At 43.8% G+C, this 24959-nt stretch overlaps 1 protein-coding gene and 1 long non-coding RNA gene across 2 annotated transcripts in view; both read right to left on the bottom strand.

Annotated features, from left to right (window-relative positions):
• Positions 1–15506: 15506 nt before the first annotated feature.
• LOC116086221 overlaps positions 15507–24959 on the bottom strand; it is a 22448-nt gene continuing 12995 nt past the window's right edge. Inside the window, exon 5 of the mRNA XM_031364580.1 lies at positions 15507–16046. Within this exon, the coding sequence (XP_031220440.1) occupies positions 15900–16046 (147 nt within the window). The 3' untranslated portion in view covers positions 15507–15899. The remainder of the gene's footprint in view (positions 16047–24959) is intronic.
• LOC116084958 lies at positions 19493–20522 on the bottom strand. Its single transcript, XR_004116331.1, has 2 exons — positions 20442–20522; positions 19493–19774 (listed from the first exon to the last, which is right to left on the bottom strand). It is a non-coding gene; the product is annotated as an uncharacterized LOC116084958 (long non-coding RNA).

The raw sequence follows: 24959 nt of genomic DNA, 5'->3' as shown, positions 1-24959 counted from the left end.
ACTGCAATTGAAAAAGTCAAATTTTTTTTAAAAAAAAATTGTCTTTCATGCTGTTTAATGACAGGCATAATGAGTGTTTACCATATGGAAATGAGAAAGGAACAATTAGAAAAACTCAGAAAATACGGTGTTTCATAGTAGTCTTTCATTTTCAAGCTTTGCAAGGAAAGTTAATAGTATCGTGCAGGATGTGTCTATAGGATGATATATAGTAACTGGAAAGGAGAGCCGATGGTCAGAGATCAAAACATACACCCTGGGATTAGGCAATGAGAACTCTGTCAGTCTGTGGAGTACTTAGTAAATGCCTCTATCTGTGGCACACAGCAGGTTCATAGTAAGTGCTATACCAATCGGTTAGGTGAGGAGCTCTTATTTTCAGATGATTCCAGTGGTGGCCAGCATAAGAATAACTGTGCTTGATTATGTCTCCAAGATCGATATTTTTGAAATATCATTATCTCTAGTCTTTACTAAAGCAGATGATGGTTTTAACACTGACACTCATGCTTGAATGAATGAATAGACGGAGGCATTCAAATAAAACCCTGTGGCCCTAGGAATATTCCCTGACTTCTGAAAGGGGTTTATACATCAGAAATGATAAGAGATATGAAATATATAAAACTATCCCTTTATTTGTTAAGTCCATTAAATAATCCATTTTTTACTACTAGTATTACTAGTAGTAGTAGTAGTAGTAGTAGTAGTAGTAGTATTTTTGTACCTTAGAATTGGGTTTTGAGACAGAATCTCACGCAGCTGAGGCTGGCCTCAAACTTTGGCATATAACTGGCAATGACCTTGAATTCCTGATCCTCCTGTCTCTACCTCCTGAGTGTTTTGATTACAGATATGCACCACTATACTCGGTTTATGCAGTACTGAGGATGGGACCATAGATTCATGCATTTTGGATAGTCATTTTACTAACTGAGTTGCATCCCTAGCCCTACCAATTCATTTTTCACCTATCAAGTATGTAGGCACTTTGTGTAAAATTTGTGGCCTCAAGTAGATCACAATTGATTTGAACGACACCAAAAAGCCTGGCAAGATAAAATGGCAGATTAGAGGGCTGAGTATTAAATGCTCTGAAAATTATAAGCACAGGCGTGGGAGAAAACTGGTATTCATAGAAGGTAAACACATCCTCCTGAGAGGCCATTAGGAGAAAGACACAGTTGAAGTGAAGACAGAGGTGATGCCTTGGAGACACATGGGGGAAGGGACTGGGAGGTCAGCTTACACTGGGTGAATGGACTCACCTGGGAACACTAGGAAAACACAACTGCCATGTTCCCAACAAAGCCCACTTCAGCCAAAATGGTATTGAAACCTACAAACTGGTGATCATTCGATTCCAAAACAAGGAGTATTGACCTTGTAGGCTCATTGAATCAAATCCAGTACCAGTCAGCCAGCAGATTCCTGACAAACCAAAAGTCAGCTTACTAGACAGAAGGCATCATTATAACATAATGGTCCATAGAACAGGACTGAAGGCAAGCAGAGGCCCATTGTTATACTCTGCACGCCTCAGTTTCCTCAAGCAGAGTATTTAGATGATTATGTAGACCTACTCCACAGAGAAGCTGGTAAAGATTTATGGAGGAATTTCAGGAGTCAGACTCTTGGATAAGCCCCTGTAATGTAAGTGAGCAAATGAGATATATGGTCACTCTCACAAAAAGAGGATCCTTAGGCATGACTGGTGGGTGTGTGAACACAGTTCTATCACTGTAAAAACAGGTAGGGGGTTTCTCAAAAAAATAAATAAATAAACAAAGAAATCAATCAATCATCTGACTGTGCCAGCTACAACACTCCTGGGCATTTACCGAAAGTCTCCAAGTCAACATATCAGGGAGATCTTTGAACATCGATGTTTCTCACAGCACGATTCCCAGTGCTTACACTATGCATCCAACTTAGGTCTCCAGCCACAGAGGAATGGGTAGAGACACTCTGCTGTAGAGACACATAGAACTTTATTCAGCCATAAAGAACAAAGCTATGTCGTTTGCAGGAATATGGATAAACTGGTGGTATTTACATTAAGAAAATTAAGCCAGAGAAACTACTATTGTGTGTTTGTCCTCCTTTGGGCTTCATAGATTTGATATAGGTACATAAAATCATGAATGTACCTATGACATGAAAGCAGATATGAAGCTATCTGTGAGGACAAAGAGAGCAAACCAGAAAGGGGAGGTAGAGAGGATGAGTTTATTGGGAGGATGTGATCAATGTGAATTTTTTATATCCTTATATAAGAATATCTTTATGTAATAGTACCTTATATACAGGATGAAATTTTTGGGAGTTTTTCAAAAAAAAAAAAAGAAAGAAAGAAAAAGAAAAGAGAGTTGGACATAATTCAAAAAATAAGAGCAATTTTTAAAAAATTACACAATAGTGGTGCATCAGCTTAGCAGTGGCACCAAGAACTAAGACACAGGCCTGATAGAAGAGTAGAAATCAGTAGGCTGGAACATAGAGGAGTAACGCCAGTTCAGTGAAGATAGAAAAGTAAGGGAAATTGGAGGCACACAGAGCACAGGTCTATGCAAATGGCCCCATGGGATTCATTGCCTGTCACTGTGGCCCCTGTCACCACTACTGTCATCCAACTCTCAGCCATCTCTTCAGCAGCAACAGCCATGCCTGTTTGAACTGCAGAGATGCAGGAATAGGAAGGGAGAAGATGTTCATTTAACCAGCTCTTTCCTAATTGTTAAACATTTTAAAATGTGGATCATTCTGAAGCTGGGAACATGCCCTCCTGTGCAGTTTAAGACCAGTGCTTTATGCTTCGTGTGGTTCTCAGGGGAAGAAAAGACAGCCGGTATTGAAGCCCGGGATGTAGGGCTCAGTTATGAGTGGCATGTTCACCATCAGGAACTATCTAAAGACAGGTTGTGAAACAGGCTTTTCCCTGAGTAGAGAGCAGTGCGTGACTCAGCCTGTAGCCTGGGAGATTACCCCACTGCTCAGGCACACTGAGAACGGTTTCTAACAACATCAAGACATGTTTGAAATGTGACTACCTGCCCTGCCTCCCCCTCAGTTTCTCCAGGAATGGCTTGTATAACAAAATGCAATGATATCCTTCCTGGATTTCCTCAGAGTTCTCCTTAGGGGCCTGAGATTAAATGGTGAACTATAGACAACCATTATCACCATGTATTCCAGTAGCTGATAATATGCATTTGATCAATTATTTTAATATAAGTTACAGAAAGAGCCCCATGCATCAGCTTTTGTACTTCCTGCCTACAGATTTTTCCCCCTCTCTTATTCTTTTCTCCTCGCAGATGCTGCACCCTGGCTCTTACTTTGCAGGAAGAATAGAGTACACTCTACAGGACCTGGCTATAATAACCTCTGCTCTCCTTCCTCCCCTTTACTTTAGTATGTTTACTGAGAGATCAAGCAGTCGGCGTGGAATTAAAATCACAGCTATCAAAATCAGGCAAAGCTGGGTATCAATCCAAGCTTGCTAATGTATCTAGTTGTGCCTTGGGCATGAGATAGTGTGTGTGTGTGTGTGTGTGTGTGTGTGTGTGTGTGTGTGTACACGCACACACTAGCATGGGCCTGTCTGTCTGTCTGTCTGAATCTGTGTATCTGTTGTTTGACTTAGGAGATCCAATCTTACAAGGTAGTCCAGGCTGGACACAAACTTATAGCAATCCTCCTGCCTAAGTCTCCCAGGTCCAGTCACTACAAATGTGGCCCTCCACACCAACTACACATTAATTTTTAATGATTTGAGACTTTCATAGATGTGTAAACTGTATCTTTCAGTGTTAGGTCTAGGTACATGAGTACAGGTGTCAGTCACCACTTGGGCATTAGTGCCTCCCCAGGAAGTCCACAGTAACTTTTAACTCTTGATTTCTGTGGTGGGTGAATGGTCCGCACTGCAGTTAATATCAGTGACATCTCCTGGTCTGAGCCATTTAATAAGAGGCATGGTAGCCATGGGACCTCTAGTGAATGAAGTTATTCTCATGGTTAGCATATTAGAATTATTCCATCTTCTTTTTCTTTCATTTTCCTATTGGCTTTTATTGGTTCATCTTCAATGAAAAACAACTCATCATAAATTGGGTAAGGGAAAAGTGTTGGTATTCTGTCTAAACTCCACCCCCACAAGTAGACTTGGTCTACTATAAAAGGGGTTACTTGGCCCCTCCTCTCTCTTACCATCTTGCCTCTCTCTTGCCTCTTGCCCCCTTGATCACCTTCTCTCCCCATTCCCTTCCCCACTCTCTCCATATGGCCATGGCCAGCCTCTACTTCTCTACACTCTCCTTCTCTCTGCCTTTCTTTGCCTCTACTATCCTCTTAACCCCTTCCCCATGCCCTAAATAAACTCTATTGTGTACTATACTGATATGTGTCTAGTCTCTGGGGGGGGGAGGGATGCCTTGGCATGGGCCTGCTGAGGCACCTCTTTCCCCACACCCAGATAGAACATATTCTTATAGCCCTTTCTCTTTTTATGAACATAACAAAAACTGCATACAAATTTCCATGTCATCAGTTGCAGACATGGCTGCTGTTGAATGGTGCTCCTGAGAACCACTTCCTGCCATCCTTCACCTCCACTTTACTCCATTGTGGCCTCATCGTCAGATCTTCCCTATGTTGACAAAAATGGCCTCAGCAACTCTGAGCTGCTGTAGTGCCGGGTTCAGCCAGGCTAACAGAAAGAACTGTTTTCTCAAGAATTTCAGAAAAATTCCAGCATTTAATCTTCAACTTCACGTTGATCATGTGACCACCCCATTAACCTATCACTGTGATCAGAAATGCAATGCTCCAGTTGGCTAGGCCTGAGTCTGCAGCCTGTGCGTCCTCAGAGGGAGCATGAGAAGCTCATTCCTAAAGACTAAAGAGTGCCTGAGGATGCAGATGAAGTCAATGCCATGACCACCAACTAAAGGGGGCTTTAATTTACCAGCTAATAACAACCCTCTTCCAGGCCTCACTAATCCCTTCCTCATCAGAGGATACCTGGTCTGCTGGAAGCACGTCAAGTTGGGGAGAGAATTATCCCTAACCACTTGGTCCCAATGCCTACTGTCTCCACACGCTGAACCCCAACTCTAGCACAGGCCATTGGGCCATTAGGAATCAGAATGTAAAGAAAATGAACTTTCTTTACATTTTTCTAAGATATACTTCCGAAGCTACTAAGTCTGGGCATGAACACCAGATGTACATGCTTGTCTTCACATGCCTGTATCCATAGCAATCATACCCATAACTAATCAATCAGGCACTCTTCTCTGATGAACCTGGCTTTGATCCCTGAATCTGTGTCAGCATAATAGTTGGATTCATAAATAAGGACGTACTTTACCTTCTTAGGTCTTAGCAGTATCTGTGTCCATGCCTATATGTAACAAGTTGCAACGCTCACCACTTCTCCTGTAGTATGTTCGCAAGAGTGTAGTTCAGAGAGGTGGAGCTCCCAGTCTGAATTTTCACCATTCTTCCTCCTCTGTTCATATTCAAAACAGTAACCCTGATCACTTAGAAGCATGAGACAGATCCAAGACTCAGAGCTCAGATGCAGCCCCACCACACAAAAATGCTAGCTATTGCTGTCTGCTCCCCAAGGCTCCAGGTGAGTGGGCTCTTCTGCACTTGGCAGCTACTGACACACAGAGCACCAGATGCCACAAAGAGCGACTCTTGGGCACTGCTATTTTACAGACTCTCCAGAGCCATCCCCAGTGCTGCTCTCCCTGGGGAGAGGTGCAAAGCTGGTATTTTGTACTCAAGAAGCAGCGGCACCTCCCAGCTTCAATTTCCCAGGCAACCCTGGCAGCAGTGCTATGTCAGAGCAAATCACACTCAGGAGCCATCACCTGCCATCGCCGGGCAGCTACAGCAAGCAGGGAGCAGGTGGAAGGACTCTGAGACCAGAGGAAATGTGAGAGAGAACTGAACTTTCACAGCAGGGATCTGGAGGAGGCAGCCTGAGGAAGGGGGACATTTACAACATTCAGCATTCACAAAGTGAAAGAAGAGAGCAAACCCCACCCCCACCCCCACCCTGTGACTGCAACCTGCACAGCTGCTCCAAGCTCCTGGTCACACACACCCCCCAAGCCCCACTCTGCTGAAGAAGAAGCTTTAGGTCGGACTCCAATCCCAGCAACTGCTTCCTAATGACCTAGGCTTCTCTGTTCCTCACACTCAGCAATATCACAGGCTGATAATAGTTATTCTTGCAGGTTTTCTCAACCTTGGCACCATCAGCAAGTTCAGCCAGATAATTTGGGGATTGTGCATGAAGACATCTGTCCTCTGCACTGTAGGATGTTCACCAGATCGGCAGTGCCAACACTACCTATCCACACGTACCTGTCTTGACAACCAAAAGAGTCTCCAGACTTTACCAAATAGCTTTGGTTTGGGACATCACCCCAGCTGAGAAACACTGCCTAAGCAGTGAAATGAGCCGAGTTGTTCTTACATAGAGCAGATCACTGTGAAGAGCACCTGGCGTGTTATCAAGGTTTGCCTGGTGTTAGCTGTCATTGCCCATGCTGTTCCCATTCTTGCAGTACCACAGCTTCCTGCCCCACATTCATGACAGACGTTATTAACCAATTGTTGCTCTGCCCCTGATGTCACTGAGTGTGATCTCTGATCTCTTCTCAACATGGCAGCCGTCATGTAAGAGTTAGTTGTTCTGTGAGCATTCCTCAAGACCCATTGTGCCTGGCATGCAGAAATAACTACAGAGCTCTTTCTGGACCATTCCGTCTTTGTAACTGGAGAGCTGATATTCAGGGAGCTTAAATACTTTGTCCAAGGTTATATTATTATTAAGTTATCCCAAAGCCAAATGTCTCACTCACTTGAGTCTCATTCTGGAGCTCACATCCTTTTTCACTACATTTTTAAATTTCCATATGTGTCTGTCTGCCTATCTTTGCATGTGAGGGTATACATATGCCATGCTGCACACCTGTAAGTCAGAAGACAAATTGGAGAAGTCTGTTCTGTGTCTCCACCACACAGATCCCAGAGGCTGTACTCAGGTTGTGAGTCTTGATTCCAAGATCCTTTGCCACTGAGCCATCTTAAAGCCATAGTATGGACAGTGAATGATGATTCTGCAGTGGGATGTGCTGGTTAGCCATCTCTCCAGAGGAGATTTAAAAGCTTTAATTTGTATCATTTTCAAATTCCCATGCTATAAATAAATGCAGGAACATTTCTCACTATGGCTAACTGGAAAGAAGCTAACAACTGTTGAATGGCTGACAAGCATCTTCACCATTTAACAATGGTTAGTGGTGTGTGTGTGTGTGTGTGTGTGTGTGTGTGTGTGTGTGTGTGTGTGTGTTGCATGTGCATATAAATGTGTGTGTGTGTGTGTGTGTATGTGTGTGTCTGCTCACAAAGGCACCAGCGGAGGAAGCCGAGTATCCAGTTTTATCGCTTTCTCTCTTAGTCTCTTGAGGCAGTCTCCTTCCCTGAGCCTGGAACTAGGCTGGCAGTGCATCAGGCCTGCAGTCCTGTCTCCACCACCCATAACACTTGAGCTTTTATTTGACCACTCCCAGTTTTTTATATAAATGTTGCAGATTCAAACTCAGGACCTCATGTTTGTGTAGTTAGCAGTCTTGTCCACTGAGCCATCTCTCCAGGCCCATAGTTGTTTCCTTAAAGCTAGTACGAACAGGTTTCTTTGTGTCGTATGGTGATGGTGGTTACAGGCCAGTCTAGAACCACATAGTGCTATTTACAAGCAAAGCCCAGTAAATCTCAAGGTTCCAGACATGGAGTGAGACCAGACAAGGCATGGACCAGACCACTTCCCATCTGTATTAATCACCTTTTCATCAGAGCAGCCAAAATTCCTGTGAACTTCTTAAAGGGAAGAATTACTTTGCTTGTAGTTTCAAGGGTCTCAGCCCATCACTGGGCAGGCATGATGGAGCTGAACTGTTCACATCATGGCAGCCAAGAAGCAGAGAAAATGGTTGGCACTGAACTGTTTGCTTCTTTTTCCCTTTTATTCTGTCCAGACTCCAGCCTTTGGATAAGTGCCTCCCACTCAAGGTGGGTCTGCCCTCCTCAGCTAATAATCCCTGGAAATCCCTCACAGACAACCCAGCGTGGACCTCACCAGTCTTCCAGCAGATTTTAAAGTGTCTCAAGTTGACAGTCCATCTCACCATCCCTAGGGTTTGATATCTACACACAAATCCACATTGAGTTTGGATCTCCCTGTTCTGCTTACATAATTGAACACAGTAAACCTTATATATAGCAACTAGAAAATTAAAATTACTCACCACTGATATTACTGTGCCACTTCCCTAAGAACCAAATGTTGTATTTTTTTAGGAGAAGATGGTGTGGGAATTCCCTCTTTCTTCAGGCTCATGGTATCTAATGAACGAGTCAAGAATAAATATTAGCAGCAAGGTGCTGTATCTGGCTAGTGCATGGTTTTCAGATTTCCCCTCCAGAGACACACTGCAGGACATACATCAACTAGTCATGTAGCTGCAGGCCAGCAGAGGCAGCATCAGTTCTACCTCACTGGGCTGTGCAGGACATGCAGCCCTGACATAATTAGCACGGACATTCCACACCTCATGACTGTGATGCTCCTGGGTGAGCAATGGTCCCTTCCTCCTTTCTCTGCAGCCTCAGTCACCAGCCAGAAAAACTAAAGATGAGTGATTTCACCTAGTCCCAGTGAGGCATCCTCTCTGGCACACGAGTGTACCCCAGAGTTCTATCAGACACCCAAATGAGCTATTTAGCCATGTCTAAATGTTGGGTATAAATACATTCTGGGTAACTTGTTTATTTTTTTTTCAGCTTGCATTCTGGAAATGAAAGGCTTTTCTAAGAAGAATACTTCTAAAAAAACCTGGATTTGACAACAGGATAGACAGCTACTGGAAGGCCAACAGACATTCTTAGCCTTGCAAATTGGCTGTAAATCATTGTTTCTAAATCCTCTCTAGACATTCATTCACTTCAAAACACTACAGCTCTGTATACAGAAGGTCCATAATTCTCTTACCTATAGATTCTGCTACTAGGTCTTCATTGGAAAAAGCTAAAGAAGGCCCTAGAACTGACTAATGTATAAATTACAGAGAAGCAGCTAAGTTGATAGGAAAGAAATCAGATTTTGGAGTCAGAGTGACAATGGTGGGTCCAAGTTGTGCTTAGCCATGTGTTAGCTAAATGTCACTGAGAAATTATTTAAATCTCCTGTGCCTCATTTTCCTTGTCTGCAAGGTGGAGATGGAGATGTTAATCTCATGGGCCTCTTGTAATTAGACAAAAAGGAATAAAATAAAAGTGAAGCTTCCTAGCCTAGCTGGAAACATTTGACAAATATTCCCCACTGGGAATTAGAAAACCACCTAATTTTCTAGTTACACATTAGAATCCTTTAAATCTTAATCCAGGGTTTTTTCCATTGCCTTACGATGTTGTAATACTAGTGGCATTAAGTGTCCTTTCTGCTTGGAGTATTTTGCAAACCTATTAAGACTTTGGTTGCATTTAGGTCTGTGAAAAAAAGTTTTGTTGCACTGTTTCATTGTACTGTATTGTGTTATGCAATATTGTGTTGTAATATCTGTTGTGGTTTGATCTTGTCCCCCACAGTCTGACCTGCATGAACAGTTGATCTCCCAGCTGATGGAGCTGGGAGGGTATAGAGCTTTTGAGAGATGGAAATGGGCCGGAAGAAGTGGGTCACCAGGGACGAGACTTCTGTCCAATCAGCCTCTCAAGCAGAGGTGTGAACAAGGCTCTGCACTTCTGCCTCTTTGAAGCTGCCTTTTTCACAGCATTCCCACCATAAGGGACTATATGCCCTCGAACTGTGAGCCACAATAAGCCCTTGCTCCCTCAAGGTGCAACCTGTCAAGCATTTGGCCTTAGAAGGAAAAGTAACTCATGGACAATGGTGATTTGAATGAGAAATGTCCCCTACAGCTGCAAGTATTTGAACACTTAATCCCGGGGGTGTGATGGTATGCTGTTTGAGGTTACAGAGGTGGAACTTTGCTAGAGGAAGTGCATAACTGGGGATGGGATTCAAGGGTTTTAGCTTCACCTACTCCCTGTTCTCTCTGCTTCCTTCTCCTGTTTTAATGCCTTACTCGCCATTGTTAACTCCATCCCTCTAGAATCATAAGTAAAATAAACACTCTCTTCCTTAAGTTGTTCTTTGTCTTGTATTTTATTAAAGCAACAGAATATTAACGAATACAAATATCATCTTCAAATGCTGGAAGTCTTCCTATCCCCAGAAAATCAGCATTCACTAGACAAAGTGTTGTACTCTGTGGGTGATGGAGGAAAGACGCAATTGCTGGGAATAACCCATGCTGTGCTTGTTTGGGGAGTAGCTCTGAAGTCTGAGTGACCCTAACTTAAAATCATCCCTTAGCATACCACAGTTGTCTCCAGGAACCCAGTATGGAATCTTGGTGGTCCTATGAACCAGTTTATCCAAGTGCTTTCACATTCTAGGGAACCATTGTGAGGACTGGTCAGCAAGAAGAAAGTGTATTAAACATTGGGGGCTGAAAAAACTCTTCACCCACAAACCACAATATCTCAAGTTAACTTAGACTCATCTTTTCTGGTTTATAACCACTAATTCCTAAAAAATCCTTTCAGAGAACTTTGGCAGAAGATGTGCCATAGCTCTCTATGCTGGAGTACAGAAAAAGTGGGGGCGGCATATCTGGATTCGAGCCGTGTATGGAGTCATAATTTTTAGTAGGTATGTCCAACATGTGGCCACGTAAAGTTAGAAATGGCTGTGGATACATCCTAGCACAAACTCATAAATATATTTAAGTTATTATGACATTTTTTGGTGATGTTTTTTAACTCAATTGTGAAGTTTTTGGGCATGAACATTGTAGATAAGCACATCATATTACAATGCCCAAATGGACTCCCCTGCAGGCTCACCTAACACTATGAGTGGCCTAAGGGAAAATGATGAATAAAATGTGAGGAAAGCAAAGAGTTGCTATCTAAAAAGGTCATGTGGAAAAGCCAAGCTCATAAATCCCTTGGCCATCACCAAGCTAATCCTGAAAAGTATGTCCTCTTCCCCTATGTAGGTGGGATGATCCAGAAGGAAGAAAGAACAGGATAAAGAGATACCTAATACAATATTTATTAGGGGAGCAGACCCACACATGAAGGTTAAGAAACCCATGATCTCCTATTATCATGCTGGACAACAAGGAAAAACCATGATGAAGTTCAGTCCAAGTCCAAAAGCCAAGAACCAAGAAGGCCACCAAGGTCATTCTATTGTGCAGGATGTCAAGGACCCAGAAAACAGTGACCTACAGATGGGCAGGGCAGAGCAATGTGGAAACCAGCTCTCAGGTCCAACCTGCTTCTCATGGACTAGACACTATGGATTCACTCAGTTCTTACTACACATCTTTTTGTTTGTTTAACTATTGTTTTATTTTATAGAAAATAAACCTAAGTTTTAGGTATTCCATAAAACTTTCAAGCTTATAAACTAAGAAAATAGTTAAGTGGGTTGCCGTAGTCATGTAGCTCAGCAGTGAAACAGTTGCTCGGTGTACTCGAAGCCCCTAGGCACCATCTGTACACAGCACAGCATGAGAAGGGTGAGCAAAGTGAAGGGAGGAAAAGAAGAAGGGGGAGGACCAGCATTGGAGTTATTCTGTAAATCAGATGTTAATAACACTGACATCTTAAAACCCAAATACTCATTAAAGTATTTATATCAAAGGATTTCTTAGGTCGTACAAATTAAGGTTGGATTTCCTATTTATCTATTTGGAGAAATGATGTACCAAAACAGTCTCACAATAGACTGTACATATGCCAATCTATAATAAGTCATGTTTAAAAATACCAACTTTGAATTGGACCTGGCTAGTTTGTGGTCTTTTGAACAGGTGTAAGGTAGACTGCAGCAGGTGACTGGATACAGGAACAATGCTGGTAGAGCCTGTCTCCTGCAGGAAAAGCCTGCGACTGGGTACAGGAACAATGCTGGTAGAGCCTGTCTTCTGGAGGAAAAGCCTGCGAAGCCCTGCTGTAGGGATTCCATTGCAGAACTCGAAATGAATAAATCATAAACTCCTTCCATTTGGGTCCCTAGAGCAGCCCATTTTTAAATTTGATTTCATTTGCTTAGAGCTGGCTCATTCCCTAGGGTCTAGTAGATGTCCTTGCATCCTTCCAGCAAATTGTTTCTCGCTCAGGCTGACTCAAGTTGTCCTTTGTTATTGAAAAGCAGCATCAGAAAACATCTTAATAATGAATGCAGAGAGACTCCTGTGAAGCCTTTTGTTGCTAGGCTCAGGACAACTTTCCTCAGTGTCGCAGGAGCTCTGTGTTGTCAATTAAACGAGGCTTCAATAGGCATGAATGCACTTCTGATAATTCAGAGACCTGAACTCCCTGAGTAATGGAAGTGACCAATGTACCAAAGTAAAGCCTAGCATCAGGATACATAGGTGCACTTGCACAAATGCATACACCATGAACTACTGGGCAGAGATGCTGAGAGACCTCTGTGACCCCACAAGACACAAATAAGTTAACAAAACTGGAATGCCAACAGCAGATGTATCAGTGATGGAGACAGATTGCCTTTTAAATCATAACATAGACAGTAAACTACAAGTCAACTTCACACCTAGAGAAGCCTAGATGGAAAAGTAGCGCATGTGTGCCTTTTCTGAATGCAGTCAGGGAGATATGAGCTGACTCTGCTCTTTGCTATCTCTGTGACCTTGAATAGGTTGCCTTGACCTTGGAAATGGCTTTGGGCTATACTTGCAGAAAATAAGATAAACAATGCTAGGTGCCTCTGAGAAAGAGAGAACCTGAGGAGTCTTTAGCATCATGCTGGGCCATAATTACCATTCAAAGGGTGGCAGAAAAACAAATATCACACATTTTCATCTCCTCTGTGGATGCTTGATTTTATGTTGGTGCATAATATCATATATGCATAAGTGCCATGGGAGGGAATAAGTACAATAAGAATGCCCTTATGAAATCTAGGACTATATACAATGAATGTATGCCAATAAAAATGTAAATGTGGGCCAGGGTGTGTGTGTGTGTGTGTGTGTGTGTGTGTGTGTGTGTGTGTATGAGTATATGTGTGCCTGTACATGTGAGTGCACACGTGTGTGCATGCACACTTGTGAGTGTTGGGGGGAGAGTGTTAAAGAGGTACTGTCCTCTGCAATGATAATTACCACAGCTCAAATGCCACCTCATGCAGAAAGCCCTTTCTGACAGCTCCAGCCCCAAGCAGCCTTCCTCACCTTTAGGACAGTCTTTCTGTGACTTTCATCATTGCCTGTGTGTTCAACAGTGAAGACTGTGTCCAACATGTTATAGTTTTTGTGTTTTGCATGACTGTCTAAGAAAAGATCTGAGATAAATGACACGTGTGGGAAGAGTTATCATTTGCCAGTGATTATGCAGTAACAAGTGGCAGAATTTTAAAGTTCAAGGTCAGGAGTGCCTGACTCCAGAATCCAATCTTTTAACTTCTATGTCACCTTTCTTCGTTCAGGTGCTGCCATCCATGAATATAGCTTAGTTATGCAGTCTTAGACTCCAGTCACTAATGATGTCACCAATATTCTTGTCGTTTCCAGATCCCTATTAATCTAATCTATGAAAGAGTCTTTTAATTGATTCTGGCTCCGATCAATGTGAAATTGAGTGATGAGACCCATACCTTGCTTTTGTGGCCAACATCACAGGCTCGGCACAGCCAGACTGAAGTAGAAACTGCTGGGTGAAGCCAAGGCAGATATGGCCTTGCTTGCTTGAACCTGGTCTCATCTACTTTAACTCATTCCTTTACTGAAACTGTGAGTATGTGACCTACTCCCATGGTGGACAGCTATGCTGCCCAGTGTCTCAGTGGGAGCCCAAGAAAAAGGGCTCTTGATGCAAGCTGATCAATTCTAACCCCTTCTTATGTCCTACAAGCCAAGTAAACTCAGGGTAATTCCCCTCTCTACACCACACTTCTCTTGTCCACTAACAAAGATGGTGCCCCAATGACACAGACCAACTTTAAGGCCTAAATGAGTGGTCATATGGAAAACAGATGCCTTTCTAGGTTCCCAGGCATGTATCACTCTCCATTGGATTGTCTAGTTATAAGCCAGCAGAAAAGCCCCCCAAACATGTACAACTCCAGTGGCTTATGTGAAGGGCAAAAGATCTCCCATGGCCTTAACCTTCTTTTCCACCTCCCCTTCCTTTGCCTAGCTCACACTAAGATGCCAAGCTGCCCTTCTCACATCAGGGGGAAAGGCATGTGCTATGGAAAAAGAACTGTGACTCCTGCTCCAAGTAACATAGCCTCTTGTAATACTCCCACCTGAGAATGAGAGCAGGAAGTAAGGGGAGAAATGGCTGACACGCAGAGTCACACAGCCCCAGCTGCTGTCTCCCCAGATATTTCAGTCTTCCGGGAGACATTGTTTTCTTCACAGCAGTGTGCTCTGGGTCTCTTTGCCTCTGTTTTATTCTGTGTGCGTGTGCGCGTGTGAGTGTGCATGTGCATGTGCATATGTGTGTGCCCATGTGTGTGTGCCTGTGTGTGCGTGTGTGTGCGTGCATTGTGCGTGTGTGTGTGTGTGAGTATGTGTGTGAGTATGTGTGTGCATGTGTGTGTGCGTGTGTGTGTGAGTGTGTGTGTGTCTGTGCACATGTGCATGTGTGCGCGTGTGTATGTGTCCATGTGTGAGTGTGCATGTGCTTGTGCATATGTGTGTGTCCATGTGTGTGTGCCTGTGTGTGCGTGTGTGTGTGAGTGTGTGAGTGTGTGAGTATGTGTGTGAGTATGTGTGTGCATGTGTGTGTGTGAGTGTGAGTATGTGTGTGTGAGTGTGTGTGCACATGTGCGTGTGTGCGCGCGTGTGTGTGTGTGTGTGCATGTGCATGTGTATGTGTCCATGTGTGAGTGTGCATGTGCATGTGCATATGTGTGTGTCCATGTGTGTGTGCCTGTGTGCGCGTGTGTGTGTGCGTGTGCATGTGCATGTGTATGTGTCCATGTGTGAGTGTGCATGTCATCCCCTGCTCTCCCCTTCATCCTCTCTCTACCCTTTTTGTTTGTTTATTTGTTTTTTTTTGTCTCTCTGGACGGAGATATCCTGTAGCTCCTTCCCTAAATTTGTTTAGCCACACAAAGCTGTTGATGTCAAGCAACACACAAACATAATTTGTGGAGCAGAGAGCATAGAACTGTTTGGGGATCTCCTGCCAGGTTACTTAGGAGATGGCCCAGGGGCTCGATGAGGACAGAGACAGTGCATGCGCTGCTGTCTCACTCCATGGTAACCACTGCTGGTGCGTCACTATGAGGCAAATGGCGCTACTTGCTTGGTGAACAGGAGGTCAGGAGCTATCAGTGCAGAGTATGGGGTTCCAAGGAAGCAGAGGATCCCAAGGCAATTCCTCTGAATGCACAATTTTAACTCAAAACAAATTTATAAAATTCTATAAAGAATTTTATAAAGATGGAAATCTATAAAGAACTAATTAGAGAGCTTCACAAACAGTCAAAATGAATAAATTCATCACCATTGTGTAGACTCCCCATCAGAGTGAAGGACGACTGTCAGAGTCGGAAATGAAGGAAAACATCCAATAAACCAGCCTGTTGTCTATTCGCCCTTCTCTCATTTGAGGAAAGAAGCTGGCTTAGGATTTGAAGGATCTGAAAACTAAGATGTCCCCAGACCAAAGGCCCAGGAGCATAAACGCAAGCACATCTCTGGGTTCACGGCCAGCCCAGCCTCCTGCCTAGTACACAGCAGAAGCTAAAATGTTCGTGGAAATGACTAAAGGTTCAAGAGGAGGCAGTTGGCAGGGACGAGACAGAGGACCCACACTTCAGCTGAATCTGGCTTCCCTCTACCACCCTTTTCTCCTCCTGCACAACAGAAAGTCACTGTGGAGCAGCATCCAATCTGGATTCCCTCCATTTCCTGGAAGACAAAAAGTAGCATATGGCAATGTTATGGTTAAATTATAGAGTTAAACAGAAAGGTTCGGAACACAGGGAAAGTGCATGAGAGGGTTTACAGCAGGGGCAAGACCGGATAGCAAGAAGAACGACAGGGCTATGCAGAAAACAACACGGCAGGTCTCCCTCCAGCAGGCTCCTCCCTAAGGAACATCCCTAAGATACCATTGTCCTTTCCCCTGTGAACTTCTCAACTTTATAGGCAGTTACAGCTTTATATGCATTTTGATCTACAATGCCTCTTATTGTAACCTTCTAAACTGTAAGGAAATCACCACCTTAGAAAGCCACTGCTGTTCTAGGAAGTAGACCACACAGGCTGCCTCAGGGGTGGGTAAATGGGCAACAAACAGTAAAGTAGGACCTGTAATGCAGACACTACAAGAAGCAGTTTGTCAGTGTCACTAGCTCCATACACTGACTTCCTTTTCTTCTCTCCTCTACTGATAAGACAGGAAGAGACTCGTGGCACCAAATGTCTATTCTGAGCTCTACAGGGCACCCAGAACCAGTCAGAGCTCTAGAATCCCATTATAATAAGGGCATGGCTTTAGAACACTAGCGAACTCAACTCTACCCTAATTCGATTAGCCTCGGCCCACTCATGTGCAAAATGAAGCCAAGAATTGTACCTACATCATATAGTTTTATAGGGGTTAATTGAGAAATTCATCTGGAAATAGATATTAACTGTTGTCATTACTACTATAAGAAGTGAAGGAGCCTGCTATAGTTTTTTTTTTGGGGGGGGGAGGGAATCATAATAAACTACCAGAGACTGGGTGGTTTAATCAACAGGGATTGGTTTTCTCAGGGTTCATGAGGCCGGACATTCAAGATTGATAGGCTGGCGGGGTTGGGCTTATTCTGAAGCATATCTCTGTGGCTTACAGATAGCTGGCCACTTTCTCACTTCCTTGGCAATCTCCTCCATGTGTACACACCCATGATGCAGGAACTGCATAGAAAGAGGAGTCAAAAGCTCCTCTTTTCATGAGGATATGAGCCACACTGGATTATGGTCCACCCTGATGGCCTTAATCAGAACTTACACACTTCTGCAAAAATCTTACCTCTAAACGCCACGTCCTAAGGTCCTGGAGTTAGGGATTCACTAGCATGGAAAGCAGGACCTTCATCAAATCTCTTGCCCTCTGTCCTGGTCAGGGTTGCTATCACTGTGATGGAATACTATGGCCAAAGCAACCCAGGGAGGAAAGTGTTAACTTGGCTTACACTTCCACGTTGCTATTTATGATAAAAGGAAATGAGGAAGGAACTCGAACAAGGCAGGAACCTGGAGGCAGGAGCTGATGCAGAGGACATGGAGGGATGCTGCTTACTGGCTTGTTCCCATGCTTTGCTCAACCAGCTTTCTACTAAAACCCAGGACCACCAGCCCACGGATGGCCCCACCCACAGTGAGCTGGGTCATCCCCCATCAATCACTAATTAAGAAAATGCTCTCTAGTTTTAACTACAGCTGGCTTCTGGAAACATCTTCTCAACTGAGTCTTCTCCTCTCAGATGACTTCTATTTGTGTCAAGCTGACATAAAACTACCCAGAACACCCTCTCTGCTCTTCATTCAAGAGGCCTGTATTGAACCACGCGATCTTTAGAAAGTCATTTTCTGGAATTCTACCCTTATATCTCCTGGAAACACTAAAAAGATATGCATATTCATTTGAAAACACAAGTTCACATGGAAAACAGGAGTCCACACTACTGCTTTTGGAGTGTCCTGCTTAATAGCAGGTGTGGCAGACAGTTCTAGAAGCCTTTGACAAGAACAAACCAAAAAGAGTCAGAGAGAGCTGTATGCAAGCTCAAGTCTACATTACAGAGTCTCCTGTCTTACCTGGTATGCAAGGGTGCTCACAGTTGTTAGATACAGAAAACAATATGCCATCTATGCTGACCACACCATAGGGGCAGTGAGCGGGGAAAGTGTGAAAGTGTCCCAAAATGTAAGCAGGGTGTGCTCAGGGAACCGGTGCAGGCCTACTCTCCTCTGGCCTCTCTCTCTCTGACCCTCTTCTAGTCTGTCTTGTTTCCCCCTCTGCCTGGGCCTTCTTTAAACAGGGTCTTGCTGAGTATCACATGCATCACCCGTGTGACTGCTCACCTCTCATTCAAATGCATAATGGCACTCAAAGCTAGGCAGAGCAATTTATTGGGGTGCGTGAAAATATTCATCATTGTCTTTTTAACTTTTATTTTTATATATTAGTTACACACATACACACACACATAATATTCAAAACATTGTAATAAATTATGTAATTGCATTATGGAGCACATGGGCCAAAGCTAATTTGTAACACAGTCTTTTTCAGGGCACATGATTTTCTCACTCATCCTGGTTTCTCTCTGACCTCATGGTTGTCAGTGTCACACTAAGGCAGCTCTGTCTTTTTCTTCTGACTTGCTGGAGACTCCCTCCCCACCAACAGTTAAAGAGAGATCTCATCCTGATAATGGTTTTATAATTACCTAAAGATGGCATCTGAGAGAGAAGGAATACCAGACACAACACCTATCAAATCAAATGACCATACACTCATCTACACTGCCCACCCCTTGCCCTGCTTTGAGGTGATGTAACTGTAGTTGTATGTCTCTCAGCACTCATTCTTAAGGATGCTGCACCTCTCTACATCTGCTTACTTCATCCTAACATCCTTTCCATTGGTGCTGGTGGTACTGGCTTCTGGTCCCATAGATTGAATGACGTTCAGATATTGCCACGGGAAGTAAAGTTAGGCAGTCATGTTCTGATCTCCCAGTGGCCCTCCATAGTAAGTCTCCATTCTCATTGCCAATATGCATAATGGAACAGCCTTCACTTTCTCCATCTAAGTTTGTACCAAAGCCATCTTCCCACCTCTTCTGCAGCTGCCGTTTTTATATACACTACCTAGGACAAACTGAAAACAGATTGTCTGTGGTGCTATATTGAGGCATATAATGAGTTCTCCATCTCTAAACTTTGGCATTATCGAAACTCAGGGCTGAGTGAGTCTTTGCTATGCAGGACCACCCACACATACTTCCTCATGATGCTGGCAGCAATCCTCCTTGAGTCATGACAACATAAGATGTCCCCAGGTATCTTCACATGTCCCCCAAGGTTGGGAACTGCAATCATTTCTGGTTAAGGATTCCTGCCTTAGAGGTAATCAAGAAGAATTAGAACATCTACTTCAGCTGGAACCCTGAAAAGATCCCTGTCTGTAAAATATAATAAAATCAGACTCAGAGGAAGAAGGGCACATATACCCACCAGTGGGATGTAAACTAGTACAGCCACTATGGAAGTCAGTACGACAGGTCCTCAGAAATGAAACAGATCCACCATTCAACTCTATAACTCCTGGCCCATATACAAAGGAATCAAAGCCAGCATGCATATCCGTATACACGTTTATCACTGCACTGTGATAGCTCAATGGCCCAGAAATAGGATTGAACTAGATGTTCATCTACAGAATGGACAAAGAAAAAATCATACATGCATACATACATGTATGCACATGCATGCATGCATGCACATCCACACACCCACAATTGGATTATTTATTCTTCAATGACAAAGAATGAATTATGCCAGTTGCAGGATAAAACTGAAGATCATTATGCAATCATTTGGACTTAGAAGGACTGCATATTTCCTCTCTTAAGCAAAATCTAAAAAGGAAAAACAAAAGGGACTATTAGGGAATGGAAAAGCAAAGGGAGCAGGTGAGGAGAGTTGGTCATGAGCCATTACATGCAGGTTGGAAAATGTCACAATGAATCCTCTGATCTCATACAAGTAATATGTACTAACAAGAAAGAAATGACACCCTGCTTTTTAATAAAAATTTTTTAAAAACTGAAAATTATCATTAAAAATTTTTGTACTGAATGAAATTTGAGCCAAGTTGTAATAATATCCTAGGATACACTCCTGTTCTAGAGCATCAGGGATAAGGTGAGGGACAGAGCTTGGGTGGGAGAGTATGTGGCTAATTTGTGCAAAGCTGGGTTTGATCCCTAACACCACAAAAACCAGATGTGGTGGTGCATTTCCATAATTCCAATTACTTGGAACATGGAAGCAGGAAGACCAGAATCCCTAGGCCATCCTATGCTACATAGCTAACTGAAGGCCAACCTGGACTACCTGAAAACAAGTCTCAAAGTGGAGCAAAAGAGATGAGGGAAGAAAGCCAAAAGGAGGCATTCACAGTTCACCTTTGTGATGGTGAATCAATTGTCAACTTGACAGAATCTACAATGACCAAAAAGGCAAGCCTCTGGTTGTGGCTATAGGGATTCTCTAGGTTAATCTGATGGAGATATGAAGACTCACCTTAACTGTGGGTGGCACCATGCCATGGGCGGGGGTCCTGGACTGAGTAAAAAGGCGAGATCCAGATGAAAACCACCGGCACTCACCTCCTTCTATTTCCTGGCTGTGGATGAAGTCACAAACTCCAGCTGCCTTGACGTCTTGCCCCAGTGGACTACAATCCCAAGCCATGAGTCAGAATAAGCCCTTTCTCCCCTAAATTGTTTTTGGGGTGGTATTTTATCACAGTAACAGGAAACAATATCTAATACCCAAATGACTCAGGGCCACCAAGGCGTTATGTAAGATCATCCTTATTCCTCTCTGCCCTCCCACAGCCAACTCCTGCAGGAGTTTAGGAAGGTGAGAAGAAGGGTAATACTGTCTTGGGAGTTTGGAGTTCATAGCAATAGATATGATTACAAAACACGGAGAGTGCACCCTGGCTGAGCTTCCTCAAACAACCCTCAGAATGGCTGCTAGTCTTTTCATTGTAAGAAGCAGCTGTAGCTCCTAAACTCCGTGCCACCTCATCATTGGCTCTACAGTCCCATATCTTCAAGGACCAAAAATGATTCACCACTCAGACAGGTCCTTTCCACCTAAGACTACGCGTCCTCCTTATTGAAGTACTGGAGAGCTCTCAGGAGCTGTGGGGAAAGGGGACATTCAGTGTCACCATCTAGCTGCCCTGAAACCTCTTTCCATGAGCTCAGTCCTCATGGGCATTTTCTTCCCACAATTAGAGGTGCAGTCAGACACATTCCTTCATTTTGTGAAATGATGTTTGGTCTCAGGGCACACATGGATTACAAGGCTATTATAAGTCACTCCTGTCTGTTCCTCTCATTATTAAATACTCATCCTGCTAGAGCCTAAAGACCCAGTACTTATTTTTTAGGCCAGTTTTCGGCTCTGAAATGGACACTGCTAAGATAGTTAGACCTTGCCTTGAGGACCCTGTCCCACCACCTCCCTCAAAGGGTTGTCAGTGTTTTCTCTGGCCTTCTTGCTGGAACAGCGCTTCTGCTTAACTGGGCCATATTTCAATTTAATTGTCCTACCCATGACATGCTTGCTGTCTTGCATGCTGGCAAGAGAATGAATTAGGAAAAGTTTCCTGTTCTGTCTCATGGTCTTCTCCTCCCTTTTTCTATGTTTAGCTCCTGTGTGGGCACTTGGCTGGTGCCAAATACAACTTATTGCTTTAATTCCCATTTTGATGAGACATTTTCTTTGCTGAGACAGAAGCTCAGGGCTAGAAGATGCTGAAATGTGAACTCCCATGTCTGTCTCCCCTCTGTACGCTCATAGGGCTTGTCGAATTTGGGGAAAGATGTCTCCTACCAAGCATAGAGCAAGTACTCCTCCAGAAGACTGCGTGCAGACAAAGGAACCCCATCCAGCTGTCTTGCTATTGTTCTCCCTTGGACAACATCCCCTGCACATCTGCTTGTGGGCATGAGCAGCACAGCACAGCTAAGGCTAAATCACCGCTCTTGCCTTGAGAAAGTAGAGTCGACATGGAAGTGACATCATAATCTGGTACTGTACGTGGGGCTTGAGAACAGGAAAAAGGCCTGTGGTGAGAAGCAGCCAGGTTTCAGTTTCTGAAGTCAAAGTGTCACCTGTGTGGCTCACAAGGAATGTGAATCTGGACAAGTTATTTCTTCTCTCCTGGCCCCTAGAGGTGGAGCTTTGGATGCTTCATCTAACTTCTGTTCACTATTTCTGGGAACACATTAAACAAATGTCTCCTCGAGGCTGATAGGAAATGATGACAGAACAAAGCAACAATGACAGGGAAGTTCGACCTGGTGACCCAACTAGGCCTACTATGGCTCCCCACAGTGACAAGGACTTGATGACCAGACTAGGCCTACTGTGGCTCCTTAACAGGAATGCAAACGACTCAAAGGCAACCACAGCAACAAAAGCTCTCCCCACCAAGGGCAGCAATTCTGGAAAGCTGACACCCTGGAACTCTCTGCACAACTTGCAGACTGCTCAGCAAGTCGATCTCCTCCCTTAGAAGCCGTTGCTGTGTCTCTAACCACGGCGCCAGACCTCGTGAATCCTGGAAGTTTCAGCTTCCTGGGCGTGCAAAGTTTAGACTTCCCACATTTCTCAAGTTTCTTCCAGGATGGAATATTTCAGCTCAGAGTAAACTGCAATACAACACTTTTCTCTACTCCTCTGTTTTTTCATCCATAGAATGGGGCCATAATAGTCATTCCTTTGTGGAGTTACACTAAAGATGTAATCACATATATAGTGGGCAGGTGCTCCATAAGGCTAGCTGTTATCTCAGTGACACCACGTGGCAAGACTTCATCTGATACCCTTTTCAATATGGGGAAAACTAAAGCTGGGGTGGCTTCCTAAGAATTCTGCACCCAGTAAATGCCAAGCCTAAGATAATGAAGGCAGCTCTGTAAGATGAAGCAGCCAGCCAGGCTTTGAACTAGAGTTCAGTAGCTTTTGAGGACACAACTTGAGAGTCTGCCCTGGGTCCTACAGTGTGAAGATAAGCAGAGGTCCAATTTCTTCCCAGCATCTTTCAATCTCTTAATTCACACGGGGATGTGCCTTCTCTTCATCACCTTTTCCCATCACATCAGCAACCCATGCTAAGACTGAGGAGTCATCACAGTAGTCCTAACCACACCCAATCTTCTCTCTCACCGTGGCTCTCTAACCCATTGCTTAGCACAACCACCTCTTGGCCACTCAAACCCATAGCTTGAAGAACTCACTGAACAGCCCCTTGTCTACCACCTCCTGTGCCCAGCTAGGGTTTCCTCTTTCTGCTCATCAAGCTTCACCTTGAAACCACTAATGGATTCTCTTTGTGTTTTCCCTCTTCTCACTCAACATGGTGGTTCAGCCAATGGTTAGTGCTGGAGCCTCCTCCAGGTTCCTCCTGGTTTACTCTCATTCCCCAACAGGTTATCCCTACCTCAATACCAAAAAGCATCTAAGAGCAAGGCAGATGATGTGTTCCCCAATCAGAGGCTTCTAATGACTTTTTTTAGTATTCTTATTTATGTGTATGAGTTTGTGTGTGCATGAGTGTATGCCACATGTACATGGGTGTCAGATTCCAGGATGAGGTACTAGATTCCATGGAGCTGGAGTTACTCTGAGCTATCTTTCCACTCTTCCTCTTTTCATACGTATAACACAATCTGCAACCCTTTTATTCCACCCCTAACTTTGACCTGTGTACTCAGGCACATTCACTCTGCCCCAGCCATGTGAACCTTCAGCCCCATCAATTCTTTATCCTCTGACCCCTTTTAGTTTTCAGATATCTGCCTTTGTGGTGGTTTGAATGAAAATGGCCCCCATTGGCCCATAGTGAGTGTCACAATTAGGAGGTGACACTCCTCCTTGTTGGAGGAAGTGTTTCACTAGGGGTGGGCTTTGAGATTTCAGAAGCTCAAGCCAGGCCCAGTGTTACTCTATCTTCCTGCTGCCTGTAAATCTACATGTAGAACTTCTGGCTACTTCTCCAGTATGATGTCTGCCTGCATGCTGCCATGCTCCCCACCATGATGATAATGGACTGACCCTCTGAACTGTAAGTCAGCCCCAATTAAATGTTTTTTTTTATAAGAGTTGCTATGGTCACGGTTTCTCTCCACAGCAGTAGAAACCCTGACGTCTTCTTCTTGTCATTTAAAACATTCAAGAGCTGAGAGGATTTGGCAACAGGTTCCCTCTGACCTATCTCCTATTTTTATCCTTGCAATGTTTATACCACCAAGTTATATTTTTCATGTTTGAGTTTCTCTCAGCTAGGCTAGAAAGCCCTAAGAAGAGAGACCTAGCCTGTTTTGTTTATCTATCTTCCGAACTTTGAGTGCAATCTGGTGTCTAGTATGTAAGTGCTCAGTAAATATTTATACCTTAACAACATACAGATGAGGAGATTCTAAGGCTTTTGCCCTTCCTCTCTCTGTATTCTAATCTCTTTAACTCATTATTCACATAATACAAATGTTAGTCATTTGTAACCAGTGGGCAAAGCCCTAGTACTCTTAAAGTGTAATGTAGAATTCTCAATTCTTCAATGTGTCATGTGATGGTGCCTCTGAAATGTTTACTCTGAAAATGGCCCCGTCTCCATGAATACAAATGAAGATGGGTCGCTTGACAATTACCTTCAAAGAATCTGCAGAATGTCTGTAATCACCGGCAGATTCTCCAGGCTCAGTCTCTGATGTGCGCCCCTAAATTCACTTCATTAGTTTTAATTATCCCTGCCATGAGCAAGTGAAGACTTTAGAGCTATTTTAGAAATGGAATTAGCAAACTTGGAGACTGGATAACTTCCTCCAAGGTGTTTAGCTTTAATTGTCCTCAAGTTGAGTAGAAACAGGGAGCAGCCAGTTCTCTAGGGCTGGGTTCACATTGTGTATTGTATATGTATATACATTTGTCTGTGCTCATGAATACAAAATCTGCCCACACTGACCCTCACCCTGACCCTCACCCTGACCCTCACCCTGACCCTCACCCTGACCCTCACCCTGA

The sequence above is a fragment of the Mastomys coucha genome, unplaced genomic scaffold, assembly GCF_008632895.1.
Source record: "Mastomys coucha isolate ucsf_1 unplaced genomic scaffold, UCSF_Mcou_1 pScaffold12, whole genome shotgun sequence".
In the NCBI taxonomy this organism is placed as follows: Eukaryota; Metazoa; Chordata; class Mammalia; order Rodentia; family Muridae; genus Mastomys; species Mastomys coucha.
Note: the sequence above shows the minus strand (reverse complement) of the source record. Positions and strands in the feature narration are given on the sequence as shown.